The sequence below is a fragment of the Heteronotia binoei genome, chromosome 15 (genome assembly GCF_032191835.1).
Source record: "Heteronotia binoei isolate CCM8104 ecotype False Entrance Well chromosome 15, APGP_CSIRO_Hbin_v1, whole genome shotgun sequence".
NCBI lineage: Eukaryota > Metazoa > Chordata > Lepidosauria > Squamata > Gekkonidae > Heteronotia > Heteronotia binoei.
This window is the reverse complement of record NC_083237.1, coordinates 43,285,107-43,307,583: the sequence shown is the minus strand read 5'-3', so window position 1 is coordinate 43,307,583 and position 22,477 is coordinate 43,285,107. Positions and strand designations below refer to the sequence as shown.

At 45.1% G+C, this 22,477-nt stretch overlaps 1 protein-coding gene across 1 annotated transcript in view; it reads left to right on the top strand.

Annotated features, from left to right (window-relative positions):
* The first annotated feature begins 226 nt into the window (after window positions 1-226).
* The window catches only part of TRIM28 (tripartite motif containing 28), a 39,877-nt gene continuing 17,626 nt past the window's right edge, over window positions 227-22,477 (top strand). The window contains exons 1-13 of the mRNA XM_060256448.1: window positions 227-830; window positions 8,895-9,007; window positions 9,156-9,288; window positions 11,097-11,232; window positions 11,972-12,088; window positions 14,629-14,743; window positions 16,296-16,442; window positions 16,592-16,706; window positions 18,189-18,304; window positions 18,515-18,652; window positions 19,888-19,918; window positions 20,139-20,175; window positions 21,694-21,922. Coding sequence (XP_060112431.1) covers window positions 548-830; window positions 8,895-9,007; window positions 9,156-9,288; window positions 11,097-11,232; window positions 11,972-12,088; window positions 14,629-14,743; window positions 16,296-16,442; window positions 16,592-16,706; window positions 18,189-18,304; window positions 18,515-18,652; window positions 19,888-19,918; window positions 20,139-20,175; window positions 21,694-21,922 — 1,710 coding nt within the window. The 5' untranslated portion in view covers window positions 227-547. The remainder of the gene's footprint in view (window positions 831-8,894; window positions 9,008-9,155; window positions 9,289-11,096; window positions 11,233-11,971; window positions 12,089-14,628; window positions 14,744-16,295; window positions 16,443-16,591; window positions 16,707-18,188; window positions 18,305-18,514; window positions 18,653-19,887; window positions 19,919-20,138; window positions 20,176-21,693; window positions 21,923-22,477) is intronic.

The window sequence follows — 22,477 nt, the reverse complement described above, 5'->3', positions numbered from 1 at the left end:
CGTTTTCTGTCTCTTTGAATAATCTCTTTGAACAACTTTCCCCCCTCCCCAACAAGTGTCCGTAGGCTGGATTCAACGTCGGTCCGAGAGCTCCAAGGCTTGATTGGACCGAACTTTCGGTATTGTTTCCTCCTCAAACGTCCCGATTGGATGGTTTGGACAGCGGCGGCCCCGCCTTTCTCAAGAAGGGTTATCAGTTCGGCCTGAGAGGAGCGTCTTCGGCTAAGGGGGCCTATCGCTCTCCTTTTTTTCCCGTCAGGCCTTTCGCCGAGTGGGCGGTGCTTCGAGCGAGGCCTGGGTAGTGTGTCGGCTGCGCGCGCCGCTCCCCTTGTCTCCTCTCTCTCTCTCGGGCGCTATTTGTGCCAGCCGCGGCGGCGCGAGCGAAGAATCCGTCCCGCACTTCCTATTTCCCTCTCTCCTTTCCAGTAGCGGAGCGTTCCGTCGAAGGCCCCTGCGCCCCACTCCTTTTCCCCCCCTCCTCTCCGTGGTCGTCGTTTCGCGGTTCCTGCCGTTCTCACGCCTGGTTTTTGCTCGGTGGGAGGCGGACATGTCGGCCTCAGCAACAGCCCCGGCCCCTGCAGAAGCGGCTGCTGGCGGCGGCGGCGGGGATAAGCAACGGTCTTCTTCCGCCACCGCCACGAGCGCCGCCGCCGCCTCCTCAGCCACGGAGAGCATCGACCTGCTGGAGAAGTGCGGCGTGTGCCGGGAGCGCCTGCGCTCGGAGCGGGACCCGCGCCTCCTGCCTTGCCTCCACACCGTCTGCAAGGAGTGCTTGAAGGCCGAGCCCGCCGCCGCCGCCGCCGGAGGGGGCAACAACAAGGATGAGCAAGGTGAGAGAAGCCGCGGGGAAAGGCGTCGTTGTGGGGTGGGTGCCGACCCCCCCCGGGGGGGGGACGATTTGTGCGGGTGGCGAGGAAAACCCGTGGGGCCCAAACGCAGCGCCTGCTTCCCCTTCTCCCGACACGAGTCTCGTGTGAACGAGGCGGCGCTGAGGGGGAGGGTCGTGGACTCTCGTGCAAAAACCTTGCAAGAGGGGAGGGGTTGGAGTTTTTGGTGGGAGCGGAATCAGTTAAGAGGGGGAGGGCGAGGGCGTGAAAAGGAGAGATGGAGGCAAAAAAAACACGGGAGGGGAAGTAAAAATGTTACTGGGGAACACATGGCGGGGGGGGGGGGAAGGAGGGGAAGATCCGGGTCGTGCATCGATCGAAGGGGGGGGGGGGCTGCGAGACGCCCGCGGTGCAGCGAGGGAGGCGTGGCCACGTGCATTCCGAAGAGGGGGGCATCGGCAGGGTGGAAGTCACGCGTCTCGCGAGAAGTGCGGCTCTTGCTTTTCAGCTCCTGCAAGGGGAGGGGTGAGGAAGGCGATCCGAGGAAAGAGGCGGGGGCTGCCTCCGTGTGGCTTCTTTTTTTCCCGCCTTCTTGCTTTGCTACTTTTTTTCCCGCCTTCTTGCTCGCAAGGCAATAATACATGCGCTCGTTATCTTTTCCCGATCCCTACTTTGCGCTCAGCCCTAAGCATTTTTGTGCTTTTGTAAACCTCATGTAATGGAGCGCAGGGAGCACTCTTGGGCTTAGTTGCTGGCTTATCAAGATTTTTGCATTCTCTTCCCCCCTCCCCCATGGAGTTTAATGGCCCTTTTATCTTGGCGGCCAGCTTCTCATGCCAGGATGAAGAAGAGGCGTGTTCTATTGCAGCAAATGGTTCCTGGGAAAGCTGCTTCAGGGGGGGATTTTTGGATCAGAGTTCCGAATTTCTTGTTGCAACAGATTATTTCCAAAATCGAATATTTGCCATGTTTTCACATTATCCAGAGGTAATTAAGAGCTACTCAGGTCTGAGTTTAGGGAGGAATGCCAAAATGTGTGTGCTTTTTCATCCTTTCTTGTTCTGTTTTTCCTCCCTGATCTCCAGTTGTTTGGCTTGATCTGCATGTGCTCCAGTTCTTCAGGCTTCTCACCTTGTTTGATTTCACTTATTCTCGTGGTAACCCCTTCTGCTAGTTTGCCTTGATCACCTTACTGCTCTTCACAAGGCTGTTTAAGCTTGATTTCTATAGTGATAATGTAAAGTTTCCAGCAGTGGCAAGTCTGCATGCAGCATTCTACCATCTGCTGGATCAGTTCCAGATTGTTTATAAAACAATATTTTTATTTGATTAAATCTTTTTGATCTTCTTGTCTTTATTTGCAATCAAGGGTTGGGCTTGTTCATGCTCTGATCTTTGTTACTGTTTATATAGTGCATTAGATTAAAGGAATGTTCTAAGTAGCACAATACTTGCAGAGTTTTCTGTTTTTCTTCCTATTAACCTTTTCTTGTTGATACAATCAAACTAACACAAACAGCCCTTGAGAGCATATTTTATTGGGAAATACCTCAAGTGTCCAGAAGCCCAAAGTTTAGGAGGTGCCAGCCCTTTTGCAGGACTAATAGTCCTAGTTACCACTTGCGTACATCAAGGAAGCTAGGCATTTTCTTCCTACTGTGAACTTTTCTTGCTTTAATTTAATTAGAAGTGAAACCATCAGACCTGTCTGGACTTCTGGCTCTGCTTTCTTATTCACAGGTGAAAACTTGCTGACTACAGAGCGAAATTTTCCTGTCTTAGTGCAGAATTTCCCTGTCTGGAGGAAATTGTAGTAAGCTTAGGTCTGGGTTAGGAGCACACTCCTAGCACTGATGTGGTGGAAATGCGTAGTTAAGAGACCTCTGAGGGCATGTCTTGTGAGAATCTTTTGCAATCAAGAGCTGTACTTTTCTTCCTTTCTCACCCCAGTCTGCTAGTGCTTTTATCCTTTGTTTTTCACAATGTTTTGCGGCCTCTAAAAAAATAGTGAAAGGATTTTGGAACTCTAGGCAGTCTGATGGTTGACTGCTTCACATGCCCTGCCTGGGTTATTTGAGGCTGTGCATACACTTAAGGTTGATTACATAAATACTGAATTAACCTCTGTGGGCAAAGGAAGGCAGACCTTTGGGTCATACAGAGGTGTTCAGCAGCTGATCTGGAAAAGTTCTAATATCAAACAGGCAAAGTAACAATTTAGGCAGTGTTCCTGAGCAAAGGTTTTTTTGTTTCTTTAAAGACCATTGGGGGCTGAATCATGCTGTAATTTGTGTTAAGGTGTGTGTGTGTGTGTATATATATAGAGAGAGAGAGAGAGAGAGAGAGGAGTCAGCGAATGAAGAGGTATCTTAGCAGGGTTCTTGGGTGCCAGCAGTTGAAGGAAAGATGCATTGGTCCTTAAAACTCCATTAACTCCAAATTAACAGAGTAGTGGTTAAGAGCAGTGGACTTCAATCTGGAGGACAGGGTTTGATTCCCCACTTTCCCACATGAAGCCACAGTTCTCTCTGCCCCCTTTCTTCACAGGGTGTTATGGGGAGAGGAAGGGAAGGCGATTGTAAGCTGCTCTGAGACTTCTTCAAGTAGTGAAGAAAGAGGTATAAAACCCAACTCTTCTTCTAAATGGGCTAATCTTAATCCTGTATAGAGGATTAAGGCTAGTGATTTCAGTGGAATAGACTGGAGTGCCTTGGTTTAGGATTTTGCCTTTCATGCTTTTAGTCAAGTTAAGGCTTGCATAATCTGCATTGCCTAAATACAAATGCCAGTCTTTTTACCAAGACTAGCCAAAATGACAAAAAAGTCAAACTTTTTGGTTGTGCTTGATTTTTTTAAAAAACTTATTTTAAGATCAGGGCCCCCCCCATTTTTTCTGAAGGGTTTTGAAGTCACAAGGTGCACTGTTTTGTATTTATTTTGAGTTCATCTTAAGATACTGAAGTGACTTCTGTTTTTTGCATTTTGTTTTGTGGCTGCCTTCAGTACCATATACATAGGAAACCCAAGGTGAGAGGATCTTCAGTATCATTCTCTGGTCACTGTCAGTATTCTTACTGTGAACTGCTTATTGGATACCGTAGTTGCAGCAGAAAGGTGCAGTGTTTCTTGATCTATGGGATAGCTTTTTGGTAGTGTTTCATAGTAGGAACCAGAACTTAAAGGAAGCTCTGGTTTCTAATAGTGGATATGGATTTTCCATGATTCTTTCCATGTAGTTGGAGCACCATTAACAAAACCTTCTGCTTTGATTTAGATACATGAGCACACCTGCATTTTTCTCCTGGCATTCAGTATTTGCTAAAGGGAAAAATAACTTCTGAATTTCTGAAAAATAAACTTCTGAATAATGGTTAAGGATGCTGTGTCTGAATGAGTACTGTACCCAGCTTTGGGAAGAACTGAAACTGGATCTCTCTGGTCAGTCAGGATGTTTCCAGTCTAGCTGTATAAGAGCTAGTGGTCAAGTGAGGGGATGCATCTCAGTGTTGGGTACTGCTTCCTTGCGCCCAAGATGGAAGGTGTTATCACACTGATCCTGCATTGAGCAGAGGGCTGGGCTAGGTGGCCTGTATGGCCCCTTCCAACTCTATGGTTCTAATGGCTCGTAGATGTACTGAGGGTGGATTTCAGACATGAACAACATGAATAAAACTTCGTTGGTCTTGAAGGTGCTACTGGACTCCTGCTTGCTTCAGACCAACATCTATCTACATGGTTTTAGCTTGTTTCATGATAAGACAAGGAAACTAATCTAAGTCTCAATGGCCCCTTTTTCATTGTCACAATGCCTGAGCGAAACAGGAAATCTGTTCTTGTCCTAAATGACCTTCTGCTTTTAAGGCAGGGTTCCTTCTAAGCTGAGTTAGTGTAAGCTAGCTAAAAAATTTTAGCCTCCAGCTCACAGATTTTTATCTTCGCTCAGGAAGGGTGACCCTGAGCGCAATAATTTATTCAGTAGCTCACAATTTTAATGCCAATAGCTCACACCTTAAATGCCAGTAGTTCACAATGTAGAATTTTTGCTCACAAGACTCTGCAGCTTAAAGGGAACATTGCTTTAATGTACAGCTATATTCTTGACAAGTCAATAGATTTTAAAAGTTCTTACTTTAATGAGGTGCCTGACCATTTCTGAGACAAACCAGAGTCCTGAGCTTTGTGCTGAGGGAATGTGGTGGGAGTTGGTCTTATCAGCAGTTTTATTTTTTTCTCCCAAGCTTCCAATGTCTCAAGGGCAAGCTGGTATGCAAGATTTAGCTTTTCTCTCTCTCCCCCCCCCAAAAAAAACAATCCTGAAAAGGATTTATCTTCTACCTAATGGTTGAAGATTCTTTGCTTTGTAAAGGAAATGAGGACAAGATGGGGGAGAGAATTGGGGGTTGGGAATTTATCATGCTCGACAGTATTCATCCTCTTATACACAAAAATCTTGCAGTCAGATTTTGTTTTTACTAATTGGACTAGAAGAGATAAACAGCTGCTTCATTTTCATCATGCACCAAAGTACATCCCCCTTTGATTAATCTGAATATGGGAGGGCAGTTGCAGAAAAATCATGATAGTTGAGGTTTTTGTGCAGAGGTGTCCAGAGGAACTTCAGAGGTTAGTAATAATCAGTAGGTTTTTTCTGGCCTATACCAACAGTGCCTTGCTACTTATAGTGTTTGGCTTTTTTTTTGCACAAAACTTTTGAATAAGTTAACCAGTGTTGAACTTAATTTTGCACTAGTTGGTTTGCCATTTGTACAAGCAAAATTCTGAGTTTGCATCCTTGGAAGTTCTGGTCACCAGCCTCATATAGGGTAAGAAAGGAATGCAGTTGTCAGGTATGGGGAAGCTTCCTGAACAGAACACAGTTTAAAAGCAGAAAAGAAGCTTCATGCAAAGCACCCTTTTTTAATTCATTAGGGGAATGATGTAATGCCTGGTCCAGGGTCTTTGTTTGGAAATATTCTTCATTGGCAGTGGTCCTCAGAATAAAAAAAACCCAACTCATTTTAGAATAGTAAGAATAACCTTGACAGATTTCACATTATAAATGGAAATTAAGATCTTGGTGTCCTTCCCATTTATGAAGGAATATAACATACAGCCAAGCCAGGACTTCTAGAGATAAAGTAGATGGTCCTTTGTCCTATATAATTCCTTACAGCTCTTCCTCATTCCCTACAGCACCTGGAGCTTCCTGTTCCATGGTTAGCCTGGGGATACTTAACATCTCTCAGTATAGGTCAGCTGCCTTCTTCAGACAGCCTTCTCAGGGCGATGCCTTGGTAACAGTCAGGTTGTGGGCTCTTGGCAGTAGCTCCAGTCCAGGGGTGGCCAAATTTGTTTAAAGTAAGAGCCACACAGAATAAACACCAGATGTTTGAGAGCCACAAGCAGGAAAGAAGGCAAATAGATGGGGGAGCTGGAGGTGGAAAGAAAACAGTTGTAACTTTACATGCATTCTTCAAGCTGGCCAACAGGGTGGTAGGGGCTTCTAGAACTGGTCTTTCTCAGCAGCTGCTAACCACAGCACAAGGATCTTCATTGTGTGACTGGAGAGGTAAGCTGTGGCAGCCATTTTGCAGCTGGCTCCACCTCCTGTGCCAGCCATTCTGTGGCTGTGCCCACCATGTTGTGCTGGAATTTCTGTGTGTGAAAGAGCCACACGCGGCTCCTAAGCCACAGTTTGGCCACCCCTTCTCCAGTCCTTTGTAATGGCTTAGCAGAGAGGGTGCATAGGGGTGTCTTCACTTTATGCATTCTGGAAGGCTTATTTCAGAGAGCAGTGGGTGACTGCTGAAAACTCTAGGTGGCAGAATGAAATTTCTTGGTGCCATGGCTCCCTGGTGCCTGGGATTTATTGAGCCTTGAGCTAATGGCCATTAACACATCTTGTAATGAGATACTCTGAACAAGTTGCATTGGGGTGTGGTTCATGGGCTTGCAGAATAGGTCTTTCAAATTGTGTAAGATTCCTGAACACTAACAAATTTGAAGTGTCCATTTCATCATCCCAGTTAATTGGGTTACTGCGTTCTGCTCCAGCCCTTACATCCATTAATGTTGGCTAAGCAGCTGTTCTGCCTGGTTTGTCTTTTAAACTGTGGGTTGGTTCTAGTGCTGTGTTTCCATGTGCACAGGGACCTGCACACAGAAAGCATGGCTTTTGCAGTGCCCTCTTGTAGCAATCCTAAATAACTGAAATCCTGGACTGCCAGGATTTCAGGGAACTTTTTCACTTCTGTGGGAGGAGGGGTATGGTATATGGAAAAGTACAAAATTACTAAAAGTAGCATCTATTGGGCTCTAATCAAATGTAGGTTTTTTGTGTGTTTCATAATGTTTTGCCATGATAGATGATTCTCCTGCCAAGATGACCCAGGTGAAATTTTAGTTACGTTGCTTGTTTGCTGTAAAGCTGTTGTGTATTTTTGAACCAGTATATGGCTGGACAATCAATCATCACAGAACCTTTGTTAGACAATTGTTACATACACTAAACTGGAGGTCTCCAGACGTTTTAAGCTGGTGAGCACTGTTGGAATTCCAACTCAACATCATGGGTATAGCCACAAAATGGCTGGCATAGGAGGTGGAGCCAGCTGCAAAATGGCTGCCACAGCTTACTTTTCCCAATCACACAGTGAAAATCCTTGTGCTGTGGTTAGCAGCTGCTGTGAAAGCAACTTAAAAAAAAATTCCACAGCCAAACAGCAATTGTGCTGGAAACACCTCCACCTGACCTCTCCTTCAAAGTTCTAAAATACTTGGTGGGCACAGGAAAGGTGTTGGTGCCCATATGCACATCACATTGGGGACCCCTGCACTAAACAATCTAAAATACTGCATAGCCAGGTAAACACAAATACGCCCAACAGAAAATGGACTGATAAATGGTCATAAATAGAGACAAAACACAAGATCATCCACGACCAGTTGACACAGCCTCTCTTAGCAGCTAGGAAATACCTAGAAACTTGAATGGTAAAGATTCCAGTCATTTTAAATAACTAACCATTCAGCTATGAAACCCTGAAATTTGTATAAGAGGGTACTGATTATGGAGTTTCTCAGCTCATTATAAAAGCTCAATATAACAAAGCATCAGGTAAAAACTATGGAACCCTGGCCATACATGAGCAGTATGGCTAGGCAGTTGAGCAGCCTCCTTACATTTTGTAAGGTTGCTTTAACGTCAAGTTTACCTGAAGTTCCATGAACACAGCTGTGTTTAGGGATATGAAAAACAATCTTAAGTTTCTTAGTGAGGCTTACAGTGGCAGATGTAAAAAATTCTAGGCAGGGTTTTTTTTTTGGTAGCAGGAATCCTTTGCTTATTGGGTCACACACTCCTGATGTAACCAGTCCTCCAAGAGCTTACCGAGCTGTTAATATAGGGCCTACTGTAAGCTCCAGGAGGACTGGCTACACCAAGGGGGAGTGGCCTAATATGCAAGGGACTTCCTGCTACAAAAAAGCCCTGATTCTAGGAATGCATTTATTTGGTCTCTTATCCATAAGATACTTCAATTGTAATGACCCAAAAGTATTTCTTTATGTCTCTGTATTGAAATCCACCCCCTTTGAAACAAAATATCCTAGTTTGTTCAAACACTTGTTCTGTAATCCAGATTTGTAAGTGAAAGATGACTTCACCTGCCAATCACCCACAAGCTGTAACTGCTGAGCAGTTTTGTTATAGTTTTGTTTTGTTGCTAAATGAAAAACATTTAATGCTTGCTCAGGAGATAAGGTCATGTTAAACCAAAAACAGTTGTGAATTAAGTGGGAAAGAAAGGGGTTGATCTCTATAAATGAGAGAAATGGCATAGATTAATTCTGTGCAGGCTCTCTTTGCATGAAATAATATTTATTGGTACCAAGTTGAAGAATTATCATTGATTACTGAAGGATATTGTTTTCAAGATTGACATGATGGAAACAGCCAATAGACCATAATGCCTACCTACATTGCTGGAAAGGAGAACGTTTAAAGAAAACAATTTGCCAAAAATACACTTGTTGCTTGATAAGTTGTCTTATTCATCTTTTTTACAGTGGTTGACTGTCCTGTGTGCAAGCACCAGTGTTACCTAAAGGATGTAGTGGAGAACTACTTCCTGAGGGATGGTAGCACAGAACCTCTTGGGGATGCAAGAGATGCCAACCAGGTATGCATTCTTTTCTTCTGAAACTTCCTGTGTCAGTGTATTTTTGCTTAAGCTTTCTTGGCTTTTGGGTATTGCTCCTTGGCATTAGCAGAAGGGTTGTGTCTGTTTTCTTTTTGATGATCTTAACCACTTAACCTCTCTGAAACAGTGCTGCACCAGTTGTGAAGACAACGCCCCTGCCACCAGCTACTGTGTGGAATGCTCCGAGCCCCTGTGCGAGACGTGTGTGGAAGCACACCAGAGAGTCAAGTACACCAAGGACCACACTGTCCGGTCTACAGGTAGGGCAGCTGCATGTGGAAAGGTCCCCGTGGGCTGTTTGTTTCCCTGCTCATGAACACTGAAATGTGATAGGTTGTAAGCTTCCTTCAAGGAGGATTACAGGCAGCCATGCCTGTTTGCAGGTTTGTGGTAGGGTAGAGGAACCAAAGCCTCTACACTCTGCTGTCCAAAGACTGCACACATGTGCGAGGTGTATAATATGTTGCTGATTTGTCTTGATGGCTGAAGGGAAAGGTTGATCCTCATTGGTTTGGAGCCTATGGATTTGTTCAGCTAAAGGTAGCAGTTTCCTCTTAGTGCCTTCCTTCAGAGGAAGAAGGTAACCTTAGTGGGACAAATTCAGAGTCTGTTGCTGATTTGTCTTGATGGCTGAAGGGAAAGGTTGATCCTCATTGGTTTGGAGCCTATGGATTTGTTCAGCTAAAGGTAGCAGTTTCCTCTTAGTGCCTTCCTTCAGAGGAAGAAGGTAACCTTAGTGGGACAAATTCAGAGTCTGGCCTGTGGAGCCCCACTGGCTTTTAGGCTTTTGTTTTCCTGAATGGGCTAATGTTTGCTTATGAACAGTGGCTGGCTTGTAAGCAGTTGACTGGTGTGATTTTCTTGAATTCATTGGTAAGGTCCCCTTCTCCAAGTTACTGGTGTTTTTTCACTGGTGGAATGTTGAAGTTTCAGCTGTGCTACTCTGAAAGCCATGTATTAGGTGTACCATTTTTAGATAGATTATGCAGTTATGGCTTAGGGATCAGAGAAACTGTGCAGGATGATTTATTTATTGGTATTTTTGTGTTGTGTGTGTGTTTTGGCACCTGGAAGTCATGGCAACTTCTGGTGACTGACCCCTACTGGGGGTCTGGAGGATATTCAGAGAGGTAGCTGAATAAAGCCTGTCCCTGTCCTCCAGATTTCGTATTCCTTGGAGGTCTCCCGTCCAAGTACTAGCCATGCTGCTTAGCTTCTGAGATCTGGTGAGATTGGACTTGCCTGGGCTATCCAGGTCAGGGCCAGAATTTATTTTTAAAATGTCAATGGTGTAAGGAGGCTGGAGAGAAATGCATCTAATCACTTATGTGCCAGCAAAATGAGCCTTCCTGAGATTTTAGTTACTAAAATCATAACAACGTTCTTCAATATAGTATAGTCAGCCTATATTTCTTGAATCCTCCTCCCTCCCTGGGATGGATTGATTCTACTTAATACCTTTAAGGTAAGAAGAGAAAGAAAGTGTCAGGAACCAGACCTGAATAATGAACTGAGTGTTAATGATCAAAATATACATGGTGAAAAGAGATGCTTGAGCACGTTTCAGTCAGATATATTAAAGAAAATTTAAAAGGTAGCATTTGGCCAGGATTATAGTCTTTGGTACATATTCACCCAAGCTTTTAATGAAGGGGTCTTTTAACACTATTTTAGTGTGCTTTTAGTTTGATAACAGTTACTTTAAGCAGCTCTGTGGTCTGTTATCCTGTGACTGGATTTTTAATGCTGGGATTTAATAATTTTGAATGCTTTGCTTTCATTATGGTTGATTTTGTAAGTCTTTGAGGTAGGTTCCCTGAGGAGGTTGTATAAAAATTAGCTGAATCTGCTCTGTCCCTTACCCCTCTCAACAACTGATGTGTACTGCTCACATGGGTCTTCATCTGCATCCTACAAGTTCCATTAAGGTTCTCTTCCACTATATGATGACACAGAGCCTTTAGTGGCAGGGGAATGCAGAACTTCCCCTCGTAGTCGGCATCATGCAAGAAAGCATTGTGGTGATCCACTTACAGTCTACAAATAGGTTGGCGTTTGATTTTCCTAGGCACCGCCAAGTCCCAGGAGAGAGAGAAGACCGTCTACTGCTCCGTCCACAAACACGAACCACTGGTGCTGTTCTGTGACACTTGTGACACCCTGACCTGCCGGGACTGTCAGCTGAATGCGCACAAGGATCATCAGTAAGCATTCTTGTTGGCCACTGTGGTATAGTGATTGAAGCATCAAGACTAGGACTGGGGAGGCCTGTGTTCAATTTCCCACTCAGCCTTGAGTGGGAAACCTTTGGGACACCTTTGGGCTACTCACTTTCAATTTAACCCACCCCACTGGGTGGTTAAGATAAAATGGTGATAGGTATGAAAAGTTGTGAGCTGGTACCTCCTTGAACCAGATGGATATAAATGCCACTTGCTGTTGCATGAGGTTATCCCCATAATCGGTCTCCCTTTGCTGTTTATCCTCTTAAGGTGTAGTCCTATGCCATGCTCATGTATAAGTTCTCTTGTAATCTGTAAAATTTAACCATCAGATAAATGACAGACAGGATTGGCTGCACCTAACCTGAGTGAGCTTCCTGGCCTTGTTTCTCAGTGTCCCTCCCTCTATATTTCAGTTCTGTTGGAGTTATGGCAAGGGAAAAGAAACTTCACCTTTGTGTTTTTGAAAAGTGAAAGTTGGTGATGCCTCAGTATTCTGTAACTGGCCACTTGTGAAGGATATGTTCAGAGCAAGCAGCTATATATATATGAGGAGCAATGCATATATATATACACATTGCTCCTCATGTTCAAATTGGCATTTTGATAGCAAGCTGTATTTCTGAATAATAGCATATTTTTAAGGTGGGCACTGATTTATGTGGGACAACTCTTAAAATACTTTTTGCCAGGTATTTGATGACATCCTCTTTTCCTGCAGGTACCAGTTTTTGGAGGACGCAGTCAAGAACCAGCGCAAGATGCTGGCCTCATTGGTCAAGCGCTTGGGCGATAAGCATGCCAATCTACAGAAGTCAACCAAGGAAGTGCGTTCCTCGTAAGTAGCCCTCTTTCTGAAGACCTTACTGGGGAGAAGCACCAGGACACTGGAAAGGACTGTGGGTGAATTCTGATGGGTCTGGAGGTTCTTCAGAGGTTTACAGGGAAAGAATCAGATTGAAGTTCCCACTTTCCTAGGCTTGTGCTTGGCTGCCCGGTATTCTTGAAGTAATAGCAGAGGTCTCTTCTCCCTGATCCTTGGCAGGCAGAATTGGAGAATCAGTTGACTTTGAGCTGCTTTTTTGGGGGAAAGAAACATTTTTGTTTCAACTTCAGACTTGGGAAAGGTCTGTTCTGTGACCCAGCAAAGTGATACTATAAACCACTGTTTCCCATTTGGAGGGTCGGGACCTGGTACCAGGCCAAGGAAGCCTCACTACCAGGTCACAAGAAAATCCAAAGCTAGCCCCACCCCCAGCAAAGCATGACCTCTGCTCTGCTTCCTTCCTTCCTTCTACCATCTCTGTTGTACAGAGAAAAGCTAGCTTTGAAGACTGACACAGGCTGCAAAGCCTGAGCTCCATTTGGCTTCCTTCCTTCCCCCATATCTGTGTTGTGCAGAGAAAAGCTAGCCTCGAAGACTGACACAGACTGCAAAGCCCGAGTTCTGTTTGGCTTCCTTCCTTCCCCCGGCCCCGGCTCTGAGTAGTGCAGAGAGGAGCTGGGCTGCCTCGCCTTCCTTCTCCTCCTCTCCCAGTGTTTGAGAGAAAAGCTGGCATTCACTGGCACTTTAGATCCATGAAATGTTCTTCAAAGTATGAGCTTTCATGTGCCTTGCAGTATGTTCTTTTGGGGAGATTTCCCGGGAGGCCTGGGCGGCAAAGAAGGGGTGTGTTTTTTTCAGCTGGGTGGGGAGTGGGCATTCCAGTAGCTATTTTTTTACCAAATGATCCCTGGGCAGAATTATTGCTGGCTGGGGTAATCTGATGGTGAGTAAGGCTTTTTTCCCCTTTGGGGAGGGACGGTGGCTCAGTGGTAGAGCATCTGCTTGGGAAGCAGAAGGTCCCAGGTTCAATCCCTGGCATCTCCAAAAAAGGGTCCAGGCGAATAGGTGTGAAAAGCCTCAGCTTGAGACCCTGGAGAGCCACTGCCAGTCTGAGAAGACAATACTGTCTTTGATGGACCAAAGGTCTGATTCAGTATAAGGCAGCTTCATATGTCCATGTCCCCTGTTCTTTCTTTTTCCGTCTGCAAGGGATTCTCTGTCTATTCTTGGTGCTAGGGGTGGGGGGAAGCAACAGTGAGAGGGCTTCTAGTGCCATGGTCCCACTGGTGGACATTCTGGTGCTTTTGGGGCACTGTATGAGAGAATTTTGGACTGGATGGTCCACTGCTCTGATCCAACATGGCTTATGTTAGAGGTGTGGGGCAGAAAGGGATTGGAGATTAGTGCTGTATATATCAACAGCACTGGAGGTGATGGTACTATGAACTTGGCACCATTTTACTGGTCCTGCTTTTAACAGCTGTTTGACACCAAAATTAAACTCCTCCTGTAGATATTAAAAAGGATGAAAGAAGTTCACTGGCTAAATATCTGTACAACAGGTTGCTTTTAAAGGCATGGGAAACAGTAAAAAGCTGCAAGCCCCTCATAAATATCCTTTTTGGGATAACTGCAGAAAAGCTTGTATGAACTTTATATAACAGTGTTTCAGTCAAGGAAAAGTGTGAAAAATAGCTGTTAAGATTTTCTTGAAACCAAGCAAGCTTGGTTGTGGCTTGAGGAAGGGCCTGCTAAATGTGTCAGCATAGTTTGAGGTACAGCAGCTGCCAGGGCCCAGTGTGGGTGGTACACAGCACTGGCATTCCTGACGGCAATGGCAACAGCACTTCCAACTGCATACACTGGCCGGTGCTGTTGAGGAAGGGGTGTGTCGGTGGTGCAGGCAATTGAACATGGGCATTAGGAGTGCTTGCAAGCTGGAGAAGAACACACAAACAGATAGGTGCATGCAGGTGTGAGGGTGGAAAGAGAGGACCCTGGAAATGTATGAAAAAGTTGCAGACCACCCATTTTCCATTCCACTCCCATTTTGGCTCAGCATGAGTTTCAGAGAGATTTTTCTGAAAATGAAGTTACTTCAGAAGAAAAGGCAGGTTTGGGGGAGTGCCCTGGAAGTGACATCACAGGAGAAGGTGGAGTTTTGGTTCAGTGTGCCCTGGAAGTGACATCACTTGACCCTTGACCTGGAAGTAACACCACAGGAAATGACAATTCCTGTCTCCTGGCTCCACCCCCAAAGTCCCCTGACTCCACCCCCGAATTTTAGTGGGTCATGAAGAAGTGTAAAAATAACTGGGCCACGGGAAAGAAAAGTTTGGGAAACGCTGCTATAAACCATTTGAGGATAGGGTGCACCATACTTTTTGTAGAGAATAGGCTCACTTAATGAAAAGAGGCTTGCCCTTCCTGCTTAGGAACCCTGTGGTAGACAGTTGTTGCTCTTTCTTTTAAGCAGCAGCTTTTCATGAAAAATGCTTTAAGAGAAAATGACTGTACTAAAACAGTTGCATTGGATCATCTTCTCCCAACAGGATCCGGCAGGTGGCTGATGTGCAGAAGCGAGTACAGGTCGATGTGAAGATGGCTATCTTGCAGATCATGAAGGAGCTCAATAAAAGGGGCAAGGTCCTGGTCAGTGATGCACAGGTGAGGCAGGAAGCTTGGTTTTTGCCCTTGTGTGGCCTAGGGTTTTGCGGAAGAGAGCTAGATGGGGAGAAATTTTCCTCCATTAATACTAGGCTTGAATCTAGAAGCCATGGAAAACATTCATGTATCTGCAGTTTCTTACAGCCTAAGATATGATTTCACTCTCGGGATAAAAAAGGTCAGGAGTTCCTGCAGTTATTGGCCATGAGTCCTTTTCTCTACACTTTTCATTATCAGGAAGCTTAAAGTCACAGTGCAGACTGTAGACTGATGATGTTATAGTTGAAGGGGCAGATGTGAAGCTGGTAATCCTGATGGCTGATTTTGGAGCCAGGATTTGTTCAGCGAAGTTTTGGTAGGCCACTTGCTGGCAGTAACTCATGCCAGAGTTAGGCTTGTTTATTTGGATGTCAATGCATGAATAAAAGCTTGTGTTTTTATCTGATTCCTTTTTTTGTAAAATGCTTCAAAACTAACAAATGCTTGGTGGCACTTGAGCAAGGCGATACTTAAGGCACCTGTTGGTTGAGGAGGGAGTTTGCCTAAACTGGCCACCTGTCTGCTTACAGTGGTGTGGGGAGAATACTCCCTTGGTGCTAGCAGCATCCAGCTGAACCTTTTCTGTTATACTGCACAGGGGGTTGTTATTGGGGCTCAGTGGCGCAATTTTGTGCAGAAAATGAACATACAGTACTGTCAAGGAGTCTACAGTTGAGCCCTGTGGGTCTCCAGGGCTGTTGTGCACAAATCACTGTATATTTTCTTGTTTTTATTAAAATAGTAAGTTTTATTTCTGTCAAAAAAGATTCATTCTACTGGCAACACAACGCTCTAAAGTCATACAGCAGGAAAACAAGTTAAGCCAGTTTTCTCATCTGAACACATTTTTCAAGAGTTAGATGGCACAAGCCTTAAGTCCAAGACCACAGTTTAAGGATTTTCTATCTTGCTGTTTGTTGCAGTATAATCACATATCATAGTCCAGGCCTTCAGTCTGTCAGAATCCAAGCTAGCTTTCTTTTCCAGGTCCTTAGCTCAATTATAGTTTTTTGGCCAAGCAGCATCAGGTGATGATGATATCCAGTCAGCACACAGTCTTGCTGGATCCCTTTAGTCGAAAAAATTTACCTCATCACTCCTGACCTTTCTATCATCCTGTGAGCTGCAGGCTCTCATGAGTAGCTAATTATCACTTCTCCAGTTCTGACCTTGAAGGCGGTAAGGCCTGTGTAGGCTGAGAGTTCTGTTAGTAACACTTGCAGGATGGAACAAGCCCATTACTATTCACATTAACCCTTGATGGGGAAGAACCAGGGGTGCTTTGCGTCACAAATGCTTAAATAAAGCTAATGGTGCTGCTGTTGAGGGAGATCATTCTGCAAAGTTAAGGGGTCCATGGTTCAGGAGTTTTGTTAACGGTGCTACTGATTTTGATAATGGGTGTGCTCTGATAAACAGCATTGTGTGGCATGTTGGAGGCTAACATATGAATGAACAAAAAGGGATCAGTTTCTGTAGAAACTTAAGGGTTTTTTTCTCCCACCAATGTTAGAAAATTACTGAAGGGCAGCAGGAGAAGCTAGAGAGACAGCACTGGACCATGACTAAGCTCCAGCGCCACCAGGAGCATATCCTGCGTTTTGCTAACTGGGCCCTGGAGAGTGACAACAACACCGCTCTGCTGCTCTCCAAAAAGTTGGTAAGAGTGCTAGCTTTTTTCTCGCTTTCCTTTTTAGGGTTTTTTAAAGGAAGCTGTCAAGTTACTCTACAGTTTTCTCAGGTTTGGGTGTCCAACTGACACTCTGATGGCAGCATCTTTGTAATTAAATGCTTTTCCCTCTCCTATAGATTTACTTCCAGCTGCACAGGGCTCTGAAAATGATTGTGGATCCTGTGGAACCCCACGGGGACATGAAATTCCAGTGGGACTTAAATGCTTGGACCAAGAGTGCGGAGACATTTGGTGAGAGATGATGGAAGGAGATGGTTTCTGTACACTTGGGGAGAAGAATGGAAGGAAGTTTTGATTTGTGCTCATTGATGCTGGAGTAGTTGGGCATAATACCTCTCACATCCTCTGTTGCGCCACCTTGGCAGAGCTGCTTGTGACTGCAGTTGCCTCTAGTTTTGATTTGATGCTTGTGTCATAACCTGGTTGGATCCAGCTGCTAATTCTTGCCTTGCTCACCTGTGCTATGCCCCACCCCCATGCCATGTGGTTTTATTTATGAATGTCCCATGATGCTTTTTGATAGTCCAAGGGGAGCCTTTCTCACCAGCTGAAAAAAGCTGGTTGGATCTGGTGGTAGGGGGTGTCTTGAAAGTGCCATATGAAAATGTGGACTGGATCCAAAAGCCCCTGTTCCAAATGCCATTTATCTACTTAAGTCTCCTGGTACCCCCAGCAAAGCCTACTTTGGGGTTGTCCAGCCCTTGTTTTTTCACTAGCAGAAAAAACTAGGATGATCTGACTCGTGTTCATACAACAGATCTGCAACACATTAAGTAATTAAACATCAATACTGAGTAAAGTATAAATCCCAAGCAGGAAAAAAAGTGTCCGTTATAAATATGCATCCAGGCAAGTTCTGCTTTCTGGAGAGACACCAGCAAAGGAGCCGTGCAAGGGTTCTGTGTGAGGGCATTCCAGGTTTGTGGGATAATGTAGTCAGTCCTATCACTCTCTCAAGCTGGATTCTTTAAAGCAGGGACCCATTAGCAAATCTTGCATGCCAGTGATAGGTTTATACAACTGGCGGAACTCCAGGAGTCGTTCAGAGCTTTATAGGCCAATGCTTGCACCTTGAATTGAGCTCAAAACAAACGTGCAGGGTTTGAAGTGGATGCTAACAGTAATATAGTACACATTTTGGACTGATTAGGAGCATTCTGTAATAGCTGAACATTGCAGTCCAAAACAGATGGAAACTCTGAAGTTCTATTTGACTTAGTGGGGCATAACTTTCACTTTTAGGATTGTACTGGAGGGATTGGATCCAGAGTAAATTTTCTGGTAATGGGAAACTTCCTATCCCCTTTTCCTCTGCTACATTACTCCCTTTTAATTCTCATGTCGCTCCTGAGGATCCCCTGCTCCCCCCAGAACAGCATTTTGGGAAGATCAGTGGACTTCTTGGGGATGAGTGGGAGGCAGGAACGTTCTCTGTTTGAGTGGAAATGTCTTTTGAGTGGAAACATTACTCTTGTCCCAACCTTAAGCTTTTGGACAGCCTTCGAGGACATCTCCATTGACAGCGAATTGCAGTGCTTTCTTTCCCGCTGTGTCCCGCTTTCTTTCCCGCTGCTGTTGGACATTCAACAGTGCTGAGCCACTTTGATTTGTTAGCATAATAAATAGTATTGCTCATCTAGAATAATGTGAAATGAAATCATAGCTGAATTTAAGAGGACAGAAACGCTAACAGTCCTTTCTCCTCCAATCTAGGTCAGATAATCTCAGAACGGAGCGGCTTGCCAGTGCTGCCCAATGCCCAGCCCCAAGCCAATGCCACTTCTGGTGCTGCATCTGGGGTCAGGCAGCCCGGTGTCCCACCTCCTCAGGTACTTGCTACTCTGGCTACCGGTCTGTCCTCTGTAAAACGTCTGATTGTCAGCTAGCTATTGGCTGGCACGATAGCAGAATTATGACACTGGTGCTCCTTGCATAAGTGGAGATGCCTTTGTAGCTTGCAGGGTCTCCCAAGGAGCGGCTGGTGGTTTGAGAGGCTCAGTCCTCCTAGTTAAGAGGACTTTCCTCTTCTTTCCTTGTAGGGTGTCCAGCAGATGTCTGTGCAGACAAGCATGGCAAACAAGGGAGCCCTGCTTCAGCCTGTGCTGTCTTCCAACAGCCAGCGGCAGGCTATCCCTGACTGCTACATTAACGATGCTGGTGCCTCTTCTGCAGGGCAGGTGAGCTTTTCCCCAGGGCAAGGGAAGGCTGCCTAGATGGCAGCCATTGCCTTATGGACTGGAAATAGCAGTTCAGTGGCAGGTGGAAGAGAGTGGTAGTTTTTTTCCCAGCTGGGGAAAGGTTTTAAGGTTATCCTGTTCCTGGTTTCCACTTAAAGCAGAGGATGTGGTCCCAGAGCTAAATATGGCTTAGCTTAGAACCAAATAATGGCTCTTTAAAGAAAGTAGAACATTGGAAAGAAAAGACACATTGGAACAGCAGGTACTAGAATTAAGGGAATGACATGCATAATGTTTTTATGGAGCAGCTTTGAGCTGCTTTGCAAAAGGAAAATGATAGAGCTGAAGAATTGCCAGTGATCTAAGTGCGAACCGTGCACTGATTTCTAGCAGTAAAACAATCTTGCAGAGTGCTTCTGGATATGCTTATTATTGAGAGATTTCATGTGTGTTACATTCAGGGAAGAACCAGTGTTCGGGCTGCAGAATTTTTGTGGAGTATTAACAATCACGTCAATTAGTAATGTTGTATGCTTTCAGTTATGAAAGTTGCCTGAGTACTTTTTTGCACTGAATTTTCAACTAGTTAGACATTTTGAATGAATAAGGTTGCTGAATCCTGACTTGGGATTGGATTGGTTATCAAGCAGGATGGGTTGAATAGGGAAGTGGGGATACCCAATGAAAAATTGCTGCTGTTTGGAGTCCAAAGTTAGTCCCTAAGACCAGGTGTCTGGGTGAGGCTGAATGGGTTAGTATTCCCCTCCTGTTTTGTGAAGAGGGAGGGAGGGCTCTGCAAACCTGTGGGCTCCCCAAATATACCCAAGGCCATTATTTTGTCGTGGTTGTGGTGGTTCAGTGGTCTAGTCTTGGACACCAGCTGTAGTGCTAGGAAGGGGGGAAGAAGGGGGGTTTGGAGGAATCCTAGGAAGAAGGACCTAACAGCTGGAAAATCCCTTCTAGATAAGGTCACCTGTGCCAATATAATATAAGCATTTTGGGCCCTTAAGCAAGTGAAATTCCTCTTCTTCTTGATTAGTAATTCTGTGTCTCCTAAAGCTTGTTGTCCTTATCAGGCGAAGTATTAGTTTAGGGGTCACCGTGCAAAATTAAATTATTTATTGTATATGTGGGCAGTCCTGAGTTTTCAGATCCCTGTTTGTTTTGTGGATGGCATGATTTTGCCTAGTTTGAGGAGATGTATCTCTCTTTGATCTTTTTTTGTTCTCTTACAGCCAATGGACATCAGTGACGGTTTCAGTGTAGGTAAGTAACATAAAGGAGGGTCAAGGGAGGCCATTAATTGGGGAGACTTGTTAATGATTATGTGGAGATGGGTTAATCGGGAACCTCCCCACACACCTAGTAAGTACTAAATGTCAATAATATGATGGCCTTGGAGAGTGCTTCCTTTGGGCTGAAGAGAATTGACAGAAGCCTAAATCATGGAATAAATGTCCTGATAATTTCCCCCCTCTCTACACAGAAGGATCATATTCTGGTGAAGCATCTGGAACTAAAAGGTATGGTTTCTTTTTACCTTCCTAGACTTTTGGCCTCTGTTTTGAGGCTCTTGGGTCAGTTCTGAGTAGCCTTGTATCCCTTAATTTTCCACCTGTCATTTTAGAAATAACATATGTGTGTGTTTGGTGTCTGGGGGTGAGTGGACTGCCCTAAGAATAAGCACACAAACAGTGATTTTTAGCTCTTACAAGCATATGTAGATGGCCATGCAGATGTATCATAAGAGAATGCTTCTCTTGGTCCCCTAGGACAGTGATCCCTAGCCTTCTTGGCACCGGGACGGGGGGGGCAGCAATGGTTTCAGGATGATACAATTGGTGTGATGGTTAAGTGTGTGGAATCTTACCTGGGAGAACCAGGTTTGATTCCCCACTCCTCCACTTGCAGCTGCTGGAATGGCCTTGGGTTAGCCATAGCTCTTGTAGGAGTTGTCCTTGAAAGGACAGCTTCTGGGAGAGCTCTCTCGGTCCCACCCACCTCAAAGGGTGTCTGTTGTTGGGAAGGAAGATAAAGGAAATTGGAAGCCACTCGAGATTCAGAGTGGAGGGAAGGATATAAATCCAATGTCGTCGTCTTATAACTACATGGTAATATATAATGAAATAATTATACAACTCAGACAGGTTGCTAACAGGCCATGGACCAGTGCTGGTTCACAGCCAGGGGTTGGGGACCCCTGCCCTAGGATACGAGGCGTGGCTGCATCTATTCAATAATCTCCAACCTCTCTCCTTTTGACCATTCTGCTCAACTGTTTTCCTCGGCCTGTGCCCTTCCTTTCCCTACCGGTTTCACATTCCACAGATCAAAACAAAAAGCTGTTACATCTTGAATTGTGTCAGGCTTATTTGAAATAGCATTGAAAAAAGTGGGCTGGCTTAAACTATGCTAAGTTGAAAGTAGAAAAGATGTAGTTTGCAAACTATCCATACAGGGGTGGCCAACGGTAGCTCTCCAGATGTTTTTTCGCCTACAACTCCCATCAGCCCCAGGCATTGGCCATGCTGGCTGGGGCTGATGGGAGTTGTAGGCAAAAACATCTGGAGAGCTACCGTCAGCCACCCCTGCATCATAAAATAAATAAATAAATAAAATAGCGAAGGATCCCATTGATTTCTGTAGAGAATGTTTTAACATTTGTAAGAATTTGCCTTAGATTAAATGATGCTTTGGCCCATCTGTCAGTTTTGTATTGTCTGACTGGTATTTCAGACCTCCCACTTCCTTTCCCTTATAACTAGGGATTGGGGCCTTCTGCATACAAAGCAGATGCCCCTATCAGTGAGCAGTGGCCTTCTTCGATACACAGGGAAATAAAATAATCCAAAAAGGTAATATAGCAAAGACTTCTTAAACTAGATAAAGGGTATGTGTTTAAGCATAAAACAGGCATTTTTATGTGTAAAACAATCCATATTTCTGAGAAAAATTAAGTTTTCTTGCAAGGTGTTACCTGCAACTCCAGGTACTTGTAGTTGTGGCTGTGCTAATGCTCCCCCTGTATCTTTCTGCCTCAGGCCCCGTGGTCAAGACGGAGAGTCAGGTGTCATGCGCAAAGTGCCCCGTGTAAGTTTGGAGCGACTGGACGTGGATTTGACAACTGACAGCCAGCCACCTGTCTTCAAAGTCTTTCCAGGCACATCCACTGAAGACTACAATCTCATTGTAATTGAACGTGGGGCCCAGCAAGCTGCTGCTGCTGCCGCCCAACAAGCAGGACTTGCAACAGCAGCCCCTGCAGTGAAGGTGAGCCTTTCTTTGGTGCAGGGGAGACTGTAGTATGTTGAGTGATGTACTCTCGATCTGTTGACAGGCCCTGGGGGAACTTCATTTACAAAGTGTATATATTGTGCTAAAATGGGGCAGGGCCGATGGAGAAGCTTGCCCTGTAGCTTCTCTCCTTGCTCTTGGTGCATTATGTCTTGTGTGATGAATCCTCTGGGGGAGGGTCGAACCTTCCTGTTAGAAGAAGGTTCCTTTGGCTGGAGGAAGGGATTCAGTTTAAGTGAAGTAGTAGAATGAATGTATTTGCGTTTTGTATTTACCTCTGTAAATGGAAGGATTCAGTGGAGTGTTAAGATAGTGATAAGAGCCCTGTGGCGCAGAGTGGTAAAACTACAGCACTGCAGTGGAGCCCTCTGCTCACGACCTGAGTTCGATTACTGTGGAAGCTGGCTCAGGTAGCTGGCTCGAGGTTGACTCAGCCTTTCATCCTTCCGAAGTCGGTCAAATGAGTACCCAGCTTGCTGTGGGGAAAGTGTAGATGACTGGAGAAGGCAATGGCAAACCACCCCATAAAAA